Raw genomic sequence first — 18,958 nt, 5'->3', positions numbered from 1 at the left:
CTAATAAAATGTAGTTAGCATTCAGCTCATTCATCTTAGTTGAGATTCAATGATTTACAAAGAAAAGTCAGGAAAGTAAGTTTATAAAACCAAAATCCTGAAATTAAAAAATTACCAACCATTAAAAAGCCCACATCTTACACACTCTTAAATGTAACATTCTCAGGTTACACGCAAGGTCAATTTTTCAACTGTCAAAATTACTTTCTCCTCTTTCTTTTTTGATTTACAAAAACACAGGTCCTATTGGAATCTCTGAGAGAAGTGACATGTGACACCAGGGTACCCACAAAATTTACTCAAATAAATTTTGTAGTCTTAAAACAACTACACATTTCCTTGCTAAAATATTAAACTTACAAATAAGTCCTGCTCCTCAAGGAAGACTCCAGTACCTATGACCTACATGTGGAATGTAAATCCTTTTGTACTTGCATTTAGAGTCTTTGATGTGAATGAAATATTTAAATAATTTTTATGTTTTATAAGTGTAAAAAAAAATCACATAAGCATAGGTATATGTGAGTTGATGTTTTTCCTCAAAACACTTTTGACTCCTTTCCCTCAGAACTCTTCTTGTTTTTTTAATTTATTTTTTTTTCCGTGCAGCCCCAGAGGGGCTATTCTTGTTTTTTTTAAAGACCCATCTTCCTGAAAAGAACCAAGAAGCCAAGATTTATTGGGTTGGCCAAAAAGTTCATTTGGGTTTTTCCATAACATCGTATGGATGTTTCCATCAATGTTATAGGAAAAACCCAAATGATCTTTTCGGCCAACCTAACAGTTTTCAGAAATGAATAGTGACTGCTGAGTGTGCAGCATAGAGCAGGCACTTGGCAAACGAATGCTTGTTGCATGGATAAAGGAGATGCATTCAAGATAGACATAATAGTTACTGTCTGAAAAACTAAAACAGATGGTGAAGATCTCTACTCCCGACCGCTTCTTAAAGCTTAATGGCCATAGTGTATTTGCCAGTATGTGAAGTCAATTTCTTCACAAAACAGAGTGTGGAATATCTGAAAATAAGTAAAAGATGACTTTCAAAGCAGTCTCAAAAGTAGGATTATAAGGTATCACAAGATTATTTGTCTGAGAAGACACACACACACACACACGTTCTCTCAATCTCCCCCAAATACTTTATGAACTCTCTGAATTCTATAGCACCAATGTTACTGAGGATTCAGCATCTTTCCGGAAAATAATCTTTCCAAAGTGAGTGCTCTTTTTGAGCCTGAGATAACTTCAGGGTAATGTTTTTAACAATATTGATCCTGATTGATCCTGAAAAAAATCTGCTCATGTGACACCAGGTCATCCAAGACTAGTCTTACATCAACTATCCAACTCCTGAGTGTGTGCTAAAACAGCAAACTTAAAACAAGGCCAAACCTTAAAGGAAGATAGAAATGCAGATGCATTTGATTTGAGTGGAATAGGTAGGTATTCTTTATATTTTGTGATAATGTAGTTATCTGATTAAGAAAGATATTTAATATCAAATATTTTATCTTAGGCCATAGGCATACTATATTCTCAAGAGTAAAAGCTTCGTTGAGAAAAGCAGACTCTACTCATAATTATTTTTGGAGTCATGAGATGAATGTTTTCCCTAGAGTTACACTAACTTCTTAGCTATATTTTCTTTAGTTTGAGTTCAACACATTCATGTCTTCTAGGAATCAGGCTGTGATAAAGTTATGCCATGAGATCATGTTCATTAGTGTTGACTTTTTCTTTCTTTGGAAGAAGAGCTTTAACTTTGCAGAGGCATGCTTTGTAGCTACTGTTATCGTTTGGCCCACTCATAAACAACTTTCCAAATGGAGAAAACAAAACACCAGCCAAACAATCCCCCCGTGTCTTCACCACTTTCTTTGGGGTGTGTGTGTGTGTGTGTGCACTCAGTCGCTCAGTCATGTCTGACTCTTGAGACCTGCTGGACTGCAGCCCACCAGGCTCCTCTGTCCATGGGATTTTTTCAGAAAAGAATACTGGAGCGGGTTGTCATTTCCTGTTTCAGGGGATCGTCCCAATCCAGGGGTGGAACCCGAGTCTCTCATGTCTCCTGCCCTGGCAGGCGGATGCTTCACCACTGTGCCACCCGAGAAGCCCTACTTTCTTTGGTATCCCTCACTGCTTTCTGCTGGCTTCCAGGAGAGAAACTGCTGCAATCGGTTTGTCTGTTACAGCACATTAGAAATATCTTCCCTTTCCCACCTTTAGACTGTCACATTGCTACCTCCAGTTGAGCCAAGATCTGAGCAACAGCTAGCCAAGTGGCAGGTAGGTAAGAAGCACACCTTCAGAGGTTATACCCCTGATGTGAGAGTTTCATATTTTTAAATCAATGAAGCACGGCCAGATTGGAAGAGTATATCCCCAAAGGGTCAGTGGCCCCACAGCAGGTTAAATACATAGGCAGAACTTTGTGGGTGTCCCATAGATGCTGAGTCTTTATTGGGATTGAAATGGGAAGCCACCAAAAGGTTTTAAGCAGATGAGTGATATACCTGATGTTGTTAAAGCATCACTCTGGGCTTCCCTGGTGGCTCAGATGGTAAAGAATCCGCCTGCAGTGTGGGAGACCTGAGTTCAATCCCTGGGTTGGAAAGAGCTGATGGAGAAAGGAATGGCAGCCCACTCCAGTATTCTTGCCTGGAGAATCCCACAGACAGAGGAGCCTGGTGGGCTACAGTCCATGGGGTTACAAAGAGGCAGACAAGACTGAGCGACTAACACACACACACACACAAAGCATCACTCTAGTTGCAATGATAATAGATGAGAGGGCAAGAGTGACAGTGGGTGGGCCAGTGAGGAAGCTACTGACCTTACAGAGGCAAGAGGAAGGGTTGTGGAAAGGAGAAAGAAAACTAAAGGGAGATTAAAATCAAACTACTTTGTGATGGTCTAATGAGGCACGGGGGAAGGATAAGGAAGAGGAAGGTGCTAAATGTGACCCTGGGTTTCTCTGGCTCAGGTCCCTGAGTTGCTAAGATAACAGACCACAGGAGAAGGGGCAGAATAGGAGGAGGACAGGACTGCAAAAGTTTGGTTGTGGACACTTTAAGACTGATAGTCTGTGTTGTGGCCTAGTGGCAAGCAGACTTGGTGATACGATCCTAGACTTTACAAATGAGGTCAGGGCTAGAAGTAGAACTGTGTGAACCAATAATATATCCATGCACAGTATCTGAAGTCATGGAAATGGATACGGTTACCTAGGGAGTAGATAACCCTTCACCAACATTCAGAGACTTTCCTCTAAAGGGTCTGCTCCCTCTTAAAGCTCCAATGACAGAGAACGAGGTGAGCTCATTTCTGGCTTGGTTTTGTTCCACTGAAGACTGTAAAATTACTACCCTTCCCATTGCCCTATACTCTGTTTTAGAACCAAAAGAGTTAAAACTGACTATGTCAATACAAATTTCTGAAAGCAAAGTTTTAAGGGAAGGAATGTCATTTGCCCTAAAAATAAAAACAAAAAAGTCTCATGCTAAATAAAAATTTTACTAACATAATTCTTCATCATCTCCTTTGTACTCTTATTGATTTTCCCAGCCGGGTTCTATCAGTCTAACTTTAACTTTTATATGTGAGCTTTGTTTTTTTGTTCTGCAAATATTATCACTCATTGTGGGCATGTGTTATGTTTATGTATGTTTGTGTATGTTTATAATACATATATTATATATAGACAAAGTTTTTTCCTTCAATGTATGCTTATTCATGGCAAGTGAAATGCAAGCTTCTAGAGGGCAGATGCTACCTAGAGAAGAAAATAATATATTCATCAGTATGTACATATGTATGTGTTAGTCGCTCAGTTGTGCCTGACTCTTGGCAACCCTATGAGCTGTAGCCCGCCAGGCTCCTCTCTCCATGGGATTCTCCAGGCAAGAATACTAGAGTGCATTGCCATTTCCTTCTCCAGGGGATCTTCCCAACCCAGGGATCAAACCTGGGTCTTCTGCTTTGCAGGCAGATTCTTTACCCTCTGAGCCACCAGGGAAGCCCATTCATCACTAGCTATTCAATAAATATTGCTGCCTGTTGAGGATATCAGAAGCTACACAAATATGTTACATGTAATGGTCTTCTACATTTACTTTTTGGTGTATTCATTCCAAGTGCTGAAGTCAATTTTTACTCTAATACTATATATTCTATATATTTTGCTATGTTCCAGATTTGGGACTTTCAACTAAGGTAATTAGTTAATCTATTATTTTATTATTCTTCTGGCTAAAAATGTCTAGGTATATGTCTTTAGGTATAATGTTTAGTTATGTGTGCGTGTGTGCATGCTAAACCACTTCAATCCTGTCTGAATTTTTCTGACCTTATGGACTATAACCCACCAGGCTCCTCTGTTCATGGGATTCTCCAGGCAAGAACACTGGAGTGAGTCACCATGCCCTCCTCCAGGGCATCTTCTGACCCACAGATCGAACCCACGTCTCTTACATCTCCTGCATTGGCAAGTGGGTTCTTTACCGCTAGTACCACCCGGGGAAGTGCCAATGTTTAGGTATAATATACTTTATATTACCCATTTGGGTTTAAAAGTCTCTACTAACATATTTTTAGATAAAGGCACAGCTGTTCATGAATTTATTAGGAATTTACTGTCTCATAATTTTACGCATTTTAGAACCAGGTGATTAGGAAAGAAATCAATCCATCAAATGTTGAAGGCTTTATCACTGGCTTAATGAATCACTCTTGGAATTTTTAAATGGCAGTATGTGGCAAGAAAATATAATATGACAGAATGCTACTTTTAACCCTGGGACAGAATATGCTACTTTGGCCATTTCTGTGGTTGAGTGTCCACTCAAAGAGGAAAAGGGAATTGCTGCAGACCATGAATTCATAATTTTTCTTCCCTGTCATAAAAGACAAATAAGTTTTGAGAACCTCTCTAGCAAAAACAAGGCATAATTTTTACTTCATTCACTAAAAAGGAAAATACGTTTATTTGGGGGAAGAATACAATTTCAATAATAAAGCCATGGAAAGGAAACTTGAATTTATGTAGTTGTTCATGTGACCTCTGAAAGGTCAATTCAGAAACACAACCAAATCATAGAATTCTAAGTAGCCACTGCTATAAGTCTCTCGTCTAGTTCCCTGTATCAGGAAGGCCTTGTTGTTGGTATTTTGAATGAATTTTAGTTGTTTGAACTTTTTAGTAGATATTTTCAGTCATTTTAAGCAACAAATATCACCTTTCATGTTGATTCAAGAAAATGAACTGATGGAAACGTGATCCATTTGGAAATACTAGCACAGCCATGCCAATGGACACAGAGAAAAATTACTAAGTTCATGCTAAGCTTTAGCTATAACTGTCCGACAATGATTCTGACAGAAAAATATTACTGACTTTCTCTTTTCAAAAGCACATAAGGAACCCAGGCCACAGAACAATGCATATTATATAGATTACATACGCATACCATGAGCCAAGCTGCAAGCGCAGAACTGAAGGGTGCAGCAGAAAGGAGTCTGTTTTGCAAGAAAAAAATTTAAGAACAGAAGAGTAGCACAAAGGAAATACCTTAAGATCTCGCCTTTCCAGATGCAAAAGTTCAGCCCCTCTGATGTCATGGCGGATGAAGATTTCTTTGTACTCTCCCAAATTGAGCAGATCCAGCCAAGCAGCAACTTCCTCTGTGCCCCATTTCTGAACTACCAAAGTTAAGAGCAAAACCCCCTTAATTTCTACATGCTCAATGCATTACAAAGCACAGGTTGGCCAAAGAAGATGCAAAACAGAGTACAGCGGCAGTGCCAGCAAAGGGAAAGGTTCAAGGTACTGTCTCAACAAAACTACAACTCCGCTTTTTCCCATGCAAGTTTCAGACTGCCAATCAACTTGAGGTTCTGACTCTACAAAGACATTCACTGCTGTGCACTTGAGCCTTTCGCTTTAGCTCAATTTCCTCCTTAAAGCCATGCAAACTACACAATGTATATAAAAATGTGTTCCTCATAATTGGGATCAGCAGTACAAGGTCTAAATAAACTCTGACGATTTCCTTAAGATCATATACGAAACTTATTATAGTTGAGCTACCAATGCTAATAAAAATTTCAAATCTGACACAGGATATAATTTTACACAAACTTCCGCTTCAGGTCTTGCCAACTTCAAGACCTTCATTGGTTCTCAGATGCCTTTATTGGTTCTATTCTATTGATGATACCCATTACAGACAATCACGCAATGCTTGCGTGCTAATAATTATGCAAGGCTTGCGTGCATGCTAATCGCTTTAGTCGTGTCCGACTCTTTGCGATCCCATGGACTGTAGCCCGCCAGGGTCCTCTGTCCATGGGATCCTCCAGGCAAAAACACTGGAGTGGGTTGTTGTGTTCCCCTCTAGAAGATCTTCCCGACCCAGGGATCGAACCCATGTCTCTTATGTCTCCTGCATTGGAAGGTGGGTTCTTAACCACTAGCGCCACCTGAGCGACTTCACTTTCACTTTTCGCTTTCATGCATTGGAAAAGGAAGTGGCAACCCACTCCAGTGTGCTTGCCTGGAGAATCCCAGGGACAGCGGAGCCTGGCGGGCTGCCGTCTATGGGGTCGCACAGAGTCGGACACGACTGAAGCGACTTAGCAGCAGCAGCGCTACCTGGGAAGTACAATTATGCAATAAGTGTCTTGTTAAATCAACTTAACATTGTCTAAAAACTGTCAACACTGCTTTCCAAGATTAATTGGGTTATTTTACTGTATGTATTCTCTTTCATACGTTTTACCCAACATTGATTAGCTTAATAAAAAGTTTCCCTGTTTGCCACATTTGGTTTTAAAATGCTCTTCAACAGCTGCTCTGTGCATTATCAAAAATAAGGTTATATATCACTTTTTAATATGAGATGGCTAACTCAGAAGAGTTATAAAATTATTTGATAAATTAAGACATCTACCATCATATACATAGAACTTGAAGGTCTTCAGCAGTATTACAGGACTAAATTTGATCTCTAGGGAAAGGTGAAAAGGCAGTTTGAAAGAATATCCAAGAAAGAGTTTAATCTTTGCTTGAGAATACAAGCGTCACAGTGAATTGTTATTAATGAGCTGAAACAGCGTTCTAAGTCCTTAAACGAGGAGGAACAGAATATATAACTTGAGGTGGGAAATACACGTGGCAAGTTAAAGGATTAAGCGAAAGTTTCTATGTTCCGTTTGTCAAAATGAGGTAGATTGTGCATGCTAAAGAAGGAAAACAAATTATAGGCGTTGAACTGCTGTTGAGCAAGATGAAGAGCCAGCAAACAGAGGTGCTGACGTTCACACAATGAAGCAGAAGCAAATCAGCAACCATTTCGTAGTCCTGTGTGCTTCATGACTACAGACTCCTACTCACAACGGGACTTATTTTAGGTGTGCTATGATGGTAAAGTGAACATAAAATGAAATTCACTATTTAAACCATTTTACAGTGTATGATTCAATAGCATAAATGCTATTTATAAGTACATCCATAAAAGCTATTTATGAGTACATCCATAATGTGGTACAATGATTATCACTCTCTAATCTCAGCTCATTCTCATCCCCTCAATGATATCACATTAATCCGTTATTTTTTTCATAACATTATACTTTCCCTTTCCGTGTGGATCACCTACCAGGCTGTGAACTTGTCTTCTGCTTCTGAACCTTCTCCTTTTTGAATTTGGGCACAATACGAAATACCGTGCTTCTGCTATTTCTCTTGGTGCAATCCATGGGGGGCTCCTGTTTGAGTCGATCAAGGAAAGAATTTTCTCAGGATATTAAGAGAAGAAAAACCCACTCTGACAGCAGAGATAACAGAGGAAGAGGTTATACACACAGAACATTGTTGGAGTGATAACTCCCTCCCCAGGAGTTCATGGTGTTGTATACTCCTGAAAATGTACTGATTCCTGCAAGATGACTTTGTTCACATAAAAGCTTTTTCTCATTTGCTCAAGAAAAGTGCATTCGAAAGGAGGACAGTAGTCTCCCCGACCAGGACAGTAGTGTGGTTCCCCTTTCCATGGTTTCTGTTACCAGCCGTCAACCTCATTCTGAAAATACTACATGAAAATTCCAGAAATAAACAATCCGTACAAGTTTTAAGTTGTACCCTTCTCTGAGCAGCATGATGAAGTCTTGAGCCATCCTCATCCATCCCGTCTGAGTCCCTTCGTAACCAATCTGAGTTATCTGACCAGGTGTTGTGGTATCACGGTGCTTGTGTTCAAGTCACCTTATTTTACTTAATAATGGTGCCAGAGAACAAAAGTAGTGATGCTGGCAACTCACATATGCTAAAGAGGAGCTGTAAAACGCTTCCTTTAATGAAAAGACGAGAGTTCTTAATAAGGAAAAAAAAATTGTATGCTGAGCTGGCTAAGATCTACGGTAAGAATGTATCTTCAGTCTGTGAAACTGTGAAGAAGGAAGAAAAAATTCACGCTAGTTTTGCTGTTACATCTTAGATTGCAAAGGTTATGGCCACAGTGCGTGAGACATGCTCAGCCAATTTGGAAGACGCATGACACCTGTACAGGAAGATATTTTGAGAGACGGACCACACTCACGTAACTTTTGTTACAGTGCATTGATCGTTATAATTGCTCTATTTTATTATTGCTGTTGTTCATGTCTTGCTGTGCCTAATTTATAAACTCAACTTTATCCTAGGTATGTGTGTGTGAGGAAGAGCATAGTACATGTAGGGTTTGGTCCTGAGGTTCCAGGGGTCCCGTGGGAGTCTTAGAATGTATTTCCTGCAGATAGGGGAGGATGGCGATATTTAAAATGTATTTCCTCCTGAACATTTCTTTTTTCAAAAGGTGTGTTCAAATTCTATTGTCACAAAGCGCACACATTTATAAACAGGTTGAATGTTACATACCTCATCCTCATTCGGGTGTAAGATATAATAAAGCCATGGAATCTCTGTTAACTTCTGTAGCTCCACTTCCACGGAATGTAAGGCATTGGATACTCGCTCTTCATGTGGAGATTCCAATTGCTATTTAACAGCAGATTAAAACCGAGATAAAACAAGCCTTAGAGACCAACCTCAAACCCTCAAACAGAATAAACTATTTCACTGACACTGAACATCCTCACCTCTTGTGAGACGAGACAGAGTGTTGTTGATTTTAACACAAAGGAATAGAGAAAAAAGAACAAATTATTTTATACTGACTTCACTTAAGCAAATTTGCATAGATTTATCCTCACTTCCGAAAGGTAGTATAAGCAACTAGTGTGACTTTAATAATTTCACAGCAAACACTATTGCTATTGGTGGTTTTTTCCTATGCAAATCTCTTCTTCCTTCTTATCCTTGCATCCCATCTGCCTTGCCATAGTGAATAATCTTATCATTTTAACTTATTTGTAGCAAAAAATCATTTTTATTTACATAGGCTATGGTGTAAACAAATAATGATATTTCAAATTGGTCAAAAACATGTCACATAAGAAGAATCACCTGCCACAAAAATCTTTTGGGTAAAGATTAATAAAATAATAACTAAAATAATAACTTTAGGAGGAAAAAAGCCTATGGATCTCAGAAAAATTGGTGATAAAAAAGCTGTTGTACAAATCAGGAAAAGCTAAATGGCTTGTAAACTGGAAGAAGATTTGGAAACTTTAAAGAGAATTTAACTGGTCACCTCTTGCTCATTCATTTAAAGCACTTATCATCACTATTTTTTAAAATTTTTTGGCTACACGTGGCAGCATGGGGAACAGTTCCTTGACCAGGGATCAAACCCCAGCCCACTGCATTAGGAGCTTGGAATCTTAACCACTGGACCACCAGGGAAGTCCGTAAAGCAGTTATTAAAAGTCACAAATTCAATAAATAAATAAAGGTGAAATCAGCACTGCTATAAGCAGAATTGGGAGGCGCTGAATTCTAGCCTTGGCCTTGTTACTAACTATGCCCCCAAGGGATGATGAATTGATTTGAGGAGTCTTAGTTTCCTTCTTGGGCTTCCCTGATAGCTCAGTTGATAAAGAATCTGCCTGCAATGCAGAAGACCCTGGTTCAATTCCTGGCTCGGGAAAATCCGCTGGAGAAGGGACAGACTACCCACTCCAGTATTCTTGGGCTTCCCTTGTGGCCCAGCTGGTAAATAGTAGAACATGACTACACAATTTCGAGGATCTCTTCTGGCAAATCGAATTTTGATAAATGATGTCAAAATTGTACAGTACCTATATATAGGTTCACGGGGATTGAATTTATTTATTTTGGTCACACTGCAAGGCATGCAAGATCTTAGTTCCCCAAACAGGGATGGAACTCACACCCGCTGCAGGGGAAGTGTAGTCTTAACCACTGGAACACCAATAAAGTTCTGGTTGACAAGATTTTAAACTGAAAGTTTAGAGAGAATATTATTATTTTTTTTATGGACATTATTTTTTCCCCTCTGTTCTTCAAATGCTCTCAATTCCCCTCTGTTATTCAAATTCTAGTATTTCTAGAAGCTAATAAAAATACAGAAATTCTCCACCATATCATATAAAGTTATCACTTTTATTTTAGTCTAAGTATGTATGTCTTATAAAACTGATAAAATAGTCATTGTGTGTGCTATGTGCTAATAAGTGGCTTCAGTTGCATCCGACTCTTTGTGACCCTGTGGACTGCAGCCCGCTAGGCTCCTCTATCCATGGGATTCTGCAGGCAAGAATACTGGAGTGGGTTGCCATGCCCTCCTCCAAGGGATCTTCCTGACCCAGCGATTGAACCTATTTCTCTTATGTCTTCTGCATTGGCTATATTCATTCTATAAGCAAAATAAAGAGTGTAACTTAGCTGCTCTCAAATATGATTGGTTTTTTATTTTGATATCAATATTGCCAAACATTTAAAAATCATCCACTGGTAAAGGGGAATTCCCTGATGGTCCAGTGGTTAGGACGTATCCTTTCACTGCCGTGGACCAAGGTTTGATCCACAGTCAGGGAACTAAGATTTCACAAGCGGTGCAGTACAGTCAAAAAATAAAAATTTCACTGATGTACATTTTCAAGCCAAACATCCATGTTTGACTATGACAGAAGAATGAAAAGTGCATAAGAATCCTATATTAACAAAATATAATTGATTAATATTAACCAAGTAATACTCAATGGGTACTTTCAGTATAGAGAGCTAAAATATAAAATAAGTTATGCTTCTAGTTCATCTCGATCAGCAATTATCTTAAGTATATTTCAAATAACATAAAAAAAATACATGTCCTTCATCCAGTAATTGGTACTGAGGTCATGACTTGCTGGATTTCCTATAGGACTAATTTTAGAAGAGCAACAAGAAGATTTTGGTTAAAAATATAAGTGTCAAGAATAACCAAGATGATTTTCCTATTGGTTTTATCAAAAGATATAGCCAATATTTCTTCCTAAAAGTTTCTATTCACGACCATAGCAGAGGCAGCCACCTCTTGCCCCAAGGAAGTCACTCTTGAGTTTCCCTTGGAAATGGGTAAAACCAATTGATTCATGCAGCCTTTAAGATTCTCTTCTCAGAGCAAAGGATGCTTCAATGGCAATATTCTTCTGGACAGCAGCCAATCACCTCCAATCACCTCTCTCATTCTTCCACTATGCCAGATACTATGATTTTTATTCTCACTTTTATTTAGATGTATACATTTTCCCCAGCAAGAGATAAAATTATAGTAAACAGAAATGTTTTAAGATTATCACCTCATCTATCAATTAATGAAAACTGTTACAAGGAATTTAAAAATAGCTAATATATTAGGCTTTCTACATTTACAACAGCATGTGTGAATAACCTAAAATTGAACACTAGGTGGCGAAAAGACCCAATGCTAGAACATTTCCAGGGTGAGGGAGAAAAGCTAGCAAGGGAAGGATTCTTGGCAAACCAGACAGAAACATTTACAGAATCCTAGCACTTATGCTTGAGGTCCAAGGACTGTGGTCTGATTCACACTTGGCCTCAACTCGATTTCCAGCACAAATCTTGAGTTAATCCAGGGCTAGGTCTAGTTCCTGAAATTTAGTTCTGGACACACCAAGTCTAGAAAGCATCATCTAAGCCCATCTAGAAAACAGTAACAATTGTATTTCAAAGGTTAATTTCGGAGACACAAGACCTCCTCTACTTTTCTGCATTCATGGGTGAACAAGTCCTTGAAGAAGGTCTCACTGTCTGTAAAGCCCAAGATTCTCAAAGCTGACTGGGGAGAGCAGGATTATATAAAGACATGATGACAGGGAAGCTCTACTCCTGCTGTGGTTTAGTTTCAAGGTCGTCTCTGACTCTTGTGACCCCACGGACTATAATCCATCAGGCTCCTCTGTCCATGGGATTCTCCAGGCAAAAATACTGGAGTGGGTTGCCATTTCCTTCTCCAGGGGATGTTCTCCACCCAAGGATCAAACCTGGGTTTCCTGCATTGCAGGCAGGTTATTTCCTGACTGAGCTATGAGGGAAGCCCTCTACTCCTGTTAGCCTGAAGTGTACTCCCAGGCACAGCCGTATAGTTTCTTGAAAGCAAAAGCGAGGTGAAAAGGAAGCTCTAGAGATAGGGGCCAGAGCCTGCCTGTGCATTAGAATCTGATGAATGCATGCTCCCAAATGAAGGCAAGAACCATACATTTATCATCATTCTGATGTTATCCATCATTTCTTTTCCTTACCAAAGGAACCCTGCCCACTAGTAAAGATTCTGTTTCGTTATATAGGGCCTTCACATTGATGGCTATTTCAGTGGCAGTGTCTCTTGTAAGACTCTAGGAGAAAAAAACAAACAAACAGAGACATCAAAGACAAGTAGTTCTGTATTAAACTGGGATTCAGTCATCAGAGTACATTTTATCTTTCTGATTTAAATTCACATTGCAAATCTTTTAAAAAATCTGCCAAAATGCTCTTGTAACTGCAAAATTTCACACTCACATTTGTTAGCAGGATTACCTCTTCTACGTCTTACAGCACAGAACCAAAAGAATACGCTGACTATAGTAAACACATAGAAACACATCTCGGGCACACAAGCCCGTATATGCTGGTGACAGAAGACACATGTTCCCACAAAAATTAAGTCAAAGAAACTTATGTCTTAAAAGGGGCATTATCTGATCATATTAGCTCTATCCATTGAATTTCACTTTCATTAGTTCCAACCAACCAGACTGATTTTTAGACTTTCATCTTGAGGATGAACACTTCTTTTTACACTCACTTAGGCAACTTCAACTAAATAATTGAAAGGATAAAAACAATGCCATGTATCACTTGGCAAGTGAATATGACTTCAAGAGTCAGATTCTATCCACCTGTTGTAACTTCTATATTAGAAAACTGACCAAATTTACTGATGCAGTAAAACAAAACGATGAATTATTTCAGTGGACAGCTTCAACACCAAGTGATCAGTTCTAGTTAAACGCATGATACCTAGGTGTGCCCTGTATGAAAGGTGCAGGGGGGAAGGTAAAAAAGAGGAATGGTGGGTACTTAAAAGGACAAGGAGTACAAGGAAGATGGTAGGGTGCCAAGTGAGTCAAAGCGAAACAGAAAAAAAGTGATGTGAACTTAAGAGCAGGAGTGGGAAAACGGTGGCAGGAAAGGAAAATCAAGAAAACTCTGGTCATAAGTGAAGGGTAAGCTTTCAGTAGAGACTCATATACTGTTTTCTTTCAAAACATGCGGCATGTTTAAAGTATCAACCTCTGTACGTAACACCAAAAAATGTGCGGAATGGGCATTTACCATTAGCTCCTCACCTCTGGGAAGCGTGGGTTGGCTTTGTTCAGGGCGTGGGAGCAGGCGTTCACCGCGTGGGCCAGCTCCTGCTCCAATAGACAGTGGATGGTGGCCGCATCGCAGATCCTGGAGGCAGAAACAAGACCCATGAACACACCACTCTTCTGAGCACTACTTGAGTTTTCTGAAGTGTAGAAATGGTAGAATAAAACAAGTAAAAAAAAAAAAAATATCACGAAAGGGAAAATTTTTTTTAATAACTGCTCAATTATAAATGGCACAGGGTAGATTTACAAAATTCAAACTCTACTGCAACAAAAAATGTGTGTATGTGTTAGGCGCTCAATCATTTCTGACTCTTTGTGACCCCATGGACTGAGGCCGCTAGGCTCTCTGTCCATGGGATTTCCCAGGCAAGAATACTGGAGTGGGGTGCCATGCCCTCCTCCAGGGGATCCCGGATTCGATGCAGGGATCGAACCCGGGTAGCCCACATTGCAGGCAGATTCTTTACCATCCGAGCCACCAGGAAACAAAAAATACCAACCCCCAAATCTTTTATATAAAAAGTTAGGCCTATGGACTCTCCAGGTGGTTAAGAATCTGCCTGCCAATGCATATCAAACACAGGTTTGATCCCTGGTCTGGGGAGATTCCTCATGCCTTGGGGCAGTCAATCAAGCCCAAGTGCCACAACTACTGAAGCCCGCGCACCCTAAAGCCTGCGCTCCATGAGAGAAGCCGCCGCAACGAGACGCCTGTACGCTGCAACAAAGAGGAGCCCCTGCTCACTGCAACTGGAGAGTCCGTGGGCAGCAACGAACACCCAGTGCAGCCAAAAATAAATTAATTAAATTGAAAAAGACGTTAGGCCTAGCATCAGAGATACGCATACTGAGGTGCTACTTGGAAGCACAAGATACAGTAACACTTCATTTTGCATTATCGCTGGAAAGTTGAGAGGGGTCCCAAATGTAGAGTGTAGACACATCTTTTATTCACTGGAAGTTTAACCAGGCACAGTTACAACAGATTCAGTCAGTTCAGTTCAGTCACTCAGTTGTGTCCGACTCTTTGCAACCCCATGGACTGCAGCACGCCAGGTCTCCCCGTCCATCACCAACTCCGGGAGTTTACCCAAACTCATGTCCATTGAGTCGGTGATGCCATCCAACCATCTCATCCTCTGTTGTCCCCTTCTCCTCCCACCTTCAATCTTTCCCAGCATCCGGGTCTTTTCAAATGAGTCAGCTCTTTGCACTAGGTGGCCAAAGTATTGGAGTTAGTGGAAAACATTACCACATATATCATCATGCTAAGTGCTTTATATGCACTATCTAATTTAATGTTCACAACCTAACAGGTAGTTGTGGTTTTTCTCCACTTTGCAGATGACGACATATGAGGCTCAGAGAGCGTTAGTATGTACACAAAGCTAATCAGTGATAGAGCCTGGATTTTAGTCTATTTCTATCCAACGCCAAAGCCTGTTGTGCCGCAGTCCTTTGGAATCTAGACCTTCAAGAACAGTCCTAGAAAGACAGGATCTAGAAAGGCAGGGCAAAAAGGTCAAAGAGAAAAAGGAGAAATTCTACTGACTGCTAGAAAATGAGCAAGGTGTGCAATAAGCAAGAAGGTACGTCTATTCTAATCCTTTTGCTTCTGACATCTTCAAGCAGAATGATCTTCAATCCAGAAACGGAAGAACAAAGGAAGAGACAGGAGTCCTCCATGGCTGAATCATGAGCAAAGGAGAAGAATTTAATTCTTAAGGATAATATGATTGATATCCAAGACACAAAGGAACTTTCAAACATCACCTAAGCATCCTTATCAATAACCTTGAAATCATGAGGAAGAGGAAGAACAGAGATGAGAAAATGTTATTCTAATTTTCAAGGCAAAAGAAAGTATTCAACATCAAGGGAACCCTTCCAACTGCTAAATGAATTTCCTACTAGGTGCAAGCTTCCCTGGTGGCTCAGATGGTAAAGAATCTGCTGCAATTCAGGAGACCAGGGTTCGATCCCTGAGTCAGGAAGATCCTCTGGAGAAGGGAATGGCCACCCACTCCAGTATTCTTACCTGGAGAATTCCAAGGACAGAGGAGCAGGAGAGGCTGCAGTCCTGGGGTCACAGAGAACTGGACCCGACTATGAGACCAACTTTCACTTTTCTGCTTTTTCAAATGAATACACATTCTGAAAATTGATGAGTGAGCCTGATTTACTGGCTGATGGGGAATCATGTCCCCTCTTTTTTTTTTTTTTTGGATAAGGATATTTGGTTGATTGACAGGATGATAATATAGGAAGAACATTGCGGTTTCAAGGGAGCATGCTTTAGTTTCAAGAAAACCAAGGAACCTCCATACTGCTTTCCATAATGTATATATTAGCTGGATTGTATTAATTATTTTACAATATATATGTATATCAAACCATCACACTGCATACTTTAAATATACAGTATAGAATTTTTATTTGTCCATTGTATCTCACTAAAGCCAAGAAAAAAAAAACACAAAAAATTCTGTAAATTGAAGTCAACAGAACATGTTCACAGTATCTAAGATGTATTTACCTTAAAACTACTATGTCTGTGGATAAGAAGCTGAGATGCACAATAATGCAGTTACGTGGATTTAGCTGGCTAAATATTAATTTTCCCTTATCTTTTTCCTAAGCTACTCACTATCTTACAGTTATCATCCTTTATTCTAAAATGTTAAATACTGGTCTCCAGCAGTAGGGAGTGTGTATCTTTTTTCATATCTCTAACATCTAGCACAGTCTGGGCATCTAACACATATTTAAAGAGGAAAAGAAGGAATGAGTGAGAGAGAGCAGACGGAGAGGGTGGGGAGGGGAAAGGAAGCAAGTTAGCTCCTCGGACTCCTAAGCTTTGCTTTCCTTCTTTTCTATTTCAGCGTTTTGATCAGTGACCAGGTGAAGGTGTGGGAAGCCTTAACAGCAATCATGCCCAGAACACCGAATATGCCAGACCTGCTGTGCCAAGGGCACTTCCCATGGCGGGTCTCACTTAACCTTCACAGTGACCTGGTCAGGCAGCTCTTACCCACGTTGGGTAGATGCCATTTGGGTGAAGAGGCGAGAAGACGCATGCCTGTGGTCCCGCCTCATCTTTGAAGTTTAATCCTGGTCATAGTGATTTTTATCTGCTTTATGTTCACAGAACTTTTTCTCTTTTTTAAATCTTCTCTTTCTGTCTCCTAAAATTAATTTCTGTGGTCTGGCAAAGTCCATGATGTATCTATTGGAAACAGATTTTTGGACAGTTCCCACCCATTCCCACCCCCTGACTCTTCTTGGGAGCAGGGTTAATGTTTATATTTCCTTCTATATCCTATAAACATTTAATAAATACAAAGCACCATATAAGTGAGTAATGTAGTATAAAGAGGGCTTCCTGGGTGGCTCAGGGGTACAGGAGACACAAGAGACCTGGGTTCAATCCCTGGGTGGGACAGATCCCCTGGAGGAGGGCATGGCAACCCACTCCAGTACTCCTGCCTGGAGAATTTCATGAACAGAGAAGCCTGGTGGGCTACAGTCCACTGGGGGTCACAAAGAGTCAGACACGACTGAGCGACTAGGCACACACGCACAGTAGAGACTGTATGTAAAGTGGGGAAATAATAACAAAAGGGTTATATATATAATATATATACATAATACATACATATATGCTTTATATGTGTTAAGTTGCTTCAGTTGTGTCTGACTCTTGCAACCCCATGGACTGTAGCCTGCCAGGCTCCTCTGTCCACGGGTTCTCCAGGCAAGAATACTGCAGTGGGTTGCCATTCCCTTCTCCAGGGGATCTTCCCGACCCAGGAATCAAACCCACATCTTTTACATCTCCTGCCTTGGCATGTGGGTTCTTTACCACTAGCACCGTCTATAAAATAGGGCTTCCCAGGTGGCTCAGTGGTCAAGAATCCAACTGCCATGCAGGAGATGCAGGAGACTGGGGTTCGATCTCTGGGTGGGGCAGATCCCCTGGAGAAGAAAATGGCAACCCACTCCAGTATTCTTGCCAGAAGAACCCCACGGCCTGAGGAGCCTGGAGGCCTACAGTCCATGGGGTCGCAAAGAGTTGGATACAATGGAAGCGACTGAACACATATATAAAACACAAAATATACAAAATAACAAGAGTGTACATTAGGCAAGCTCTGCCTTGTGTTTCAGGAAGTCCGAGACCCGGCCTGTCGTGGTGTCGGAGTGGACTGATGAAGGCAAACGGGGATTTCTGAGGCACAAGGGAAGTAGCAAATGGAGGAGAACAGAGGCGTCCCTTCCAGAGACCCAGAACCACCGCAGAGACGGATTCAAACTACGGAAAGCAGAACGGGCCACGCCCGGTGTCCTCGCAGCCACAAGGCTCGCGGGGCTCCGATACCTACCTGGTGATGAGCTCCTCGGCCGCCTGCGAGCACAGCTGCATCTGAGACACTTCCTCCGTGGCCAGGTCCGCCGCGTGCTGGATGTACAAGTGCGTTCGGAGAACTGGCTTACCCGAATCACATTTCTGCTTATCTTCCCAAGACTTCAGGGTGCTTTCAAAGGCCTATTTAAAGTCAATACGTAATGAACTGTGCGCTTAGAGCTAAACGCACACAAATAAATGTGTATGTAGATAGTACACATGGCTTTAAATGGCTTTAAATTGGCTTTAAATGGCTTTAAATTGGCTTTAAATGGCTTTAAATGGCTTTAAAACTACTAGTAGTTTTTCCTAATCCTAACACTTCATGAAATATATTGCAAGGACGAAGAAGATATCTTAAAGTTTTCTCATATATTACAACAAATAAAAAGTAATGTAATTGATGATCATTATATCAGAAAGTTTTTAAAAAGCTTCAACTTATGCTTCAATATTTACTACTGTATGAATAACAAACCGGATGGATGTTGTAGTCTTATTTGTTATGGGTGTGACCTTAATTAAGAATACATATTCTGGTAAGGCAAAACTGTCAAGACAGAAAAAGATGGGGGTGCCAGGGGTTGGAATAAGGGAGGGAGGGATGTGAGGAGGAGGACAGGAATATTTAGGGCAGTGAGACTACTGGGCATGTATCGGTAACGGTGGACACAAATGATTATACACTTGTCAAACCTATAGAATGGAGAACACAAACTATTACTTCAGTGAATA

At 40.5% G+C, this 18,958-nt stretch overlaps 1 protein-coding gene across 5 annotated transcripts in view; it reads right to left on the bottom strand.

Moving 5' to 3' along the window:
- The window catches only part of DGKH (diacylglycerol kinase eta), a 218,279-nt gene that overhangs the window by 15,046 nt on the left and 184,275 nt on the right, over positions 1–18,958 (bottom strand). For 4 of the 5 annotated variants that reach the window (XM_025000021.2, XM_025000022.2, XM_059892194.1 and 1 more), the window contains 6 exons: positions 18,201–18,364; positions 13,792–13,897; positions 12,703–12,795; positions 8,915–9,034; positions 7,659–7,767; positions 5,570–5,700 (listed from right to left, as the gene is read on the bottom strand). In XM_025000021.2, coding sequence (XP_024855789.1) covers positions 5,570–5,700; positions 7,659–7,767; positions 8,915–9,034; positions 12,703–12,795; positions 13,792–13,897; positions 18,201–18,364 — 723 coding nt within the window. The remainder of the gene's footprint in view (positions 1–5,569; positions 5,701–7,658; positions 7,768–8,914; positions 9,035–12,702; positions 12,796–13,791; positions 13,898–18,200; positions 18,365–18,958) is intronic. The other variant, XM_025000024.2, reaches the window with a different exon arrangement.

This window comes from Bos taurus, chromosome 12, assembly GCF_002263795.3.
Source record: "Bos taurus isolate L1 Dominette 01449 registration number 42190680 breed Hereford chromosome 12, ARS-UCD2.0, whole genome shotgun sequence".
Lineage (NCBI taxonomy): Eukaryota > Metazoa > Chordata > Mammalia > Artiodactyla > Bovidae > Bos > Bos taurus.
The sequence above is the reverse complement of the archived record's forward strand: the minus strand, read 5'-3'. Positions and strand labels throughout refer to the sequence as shown.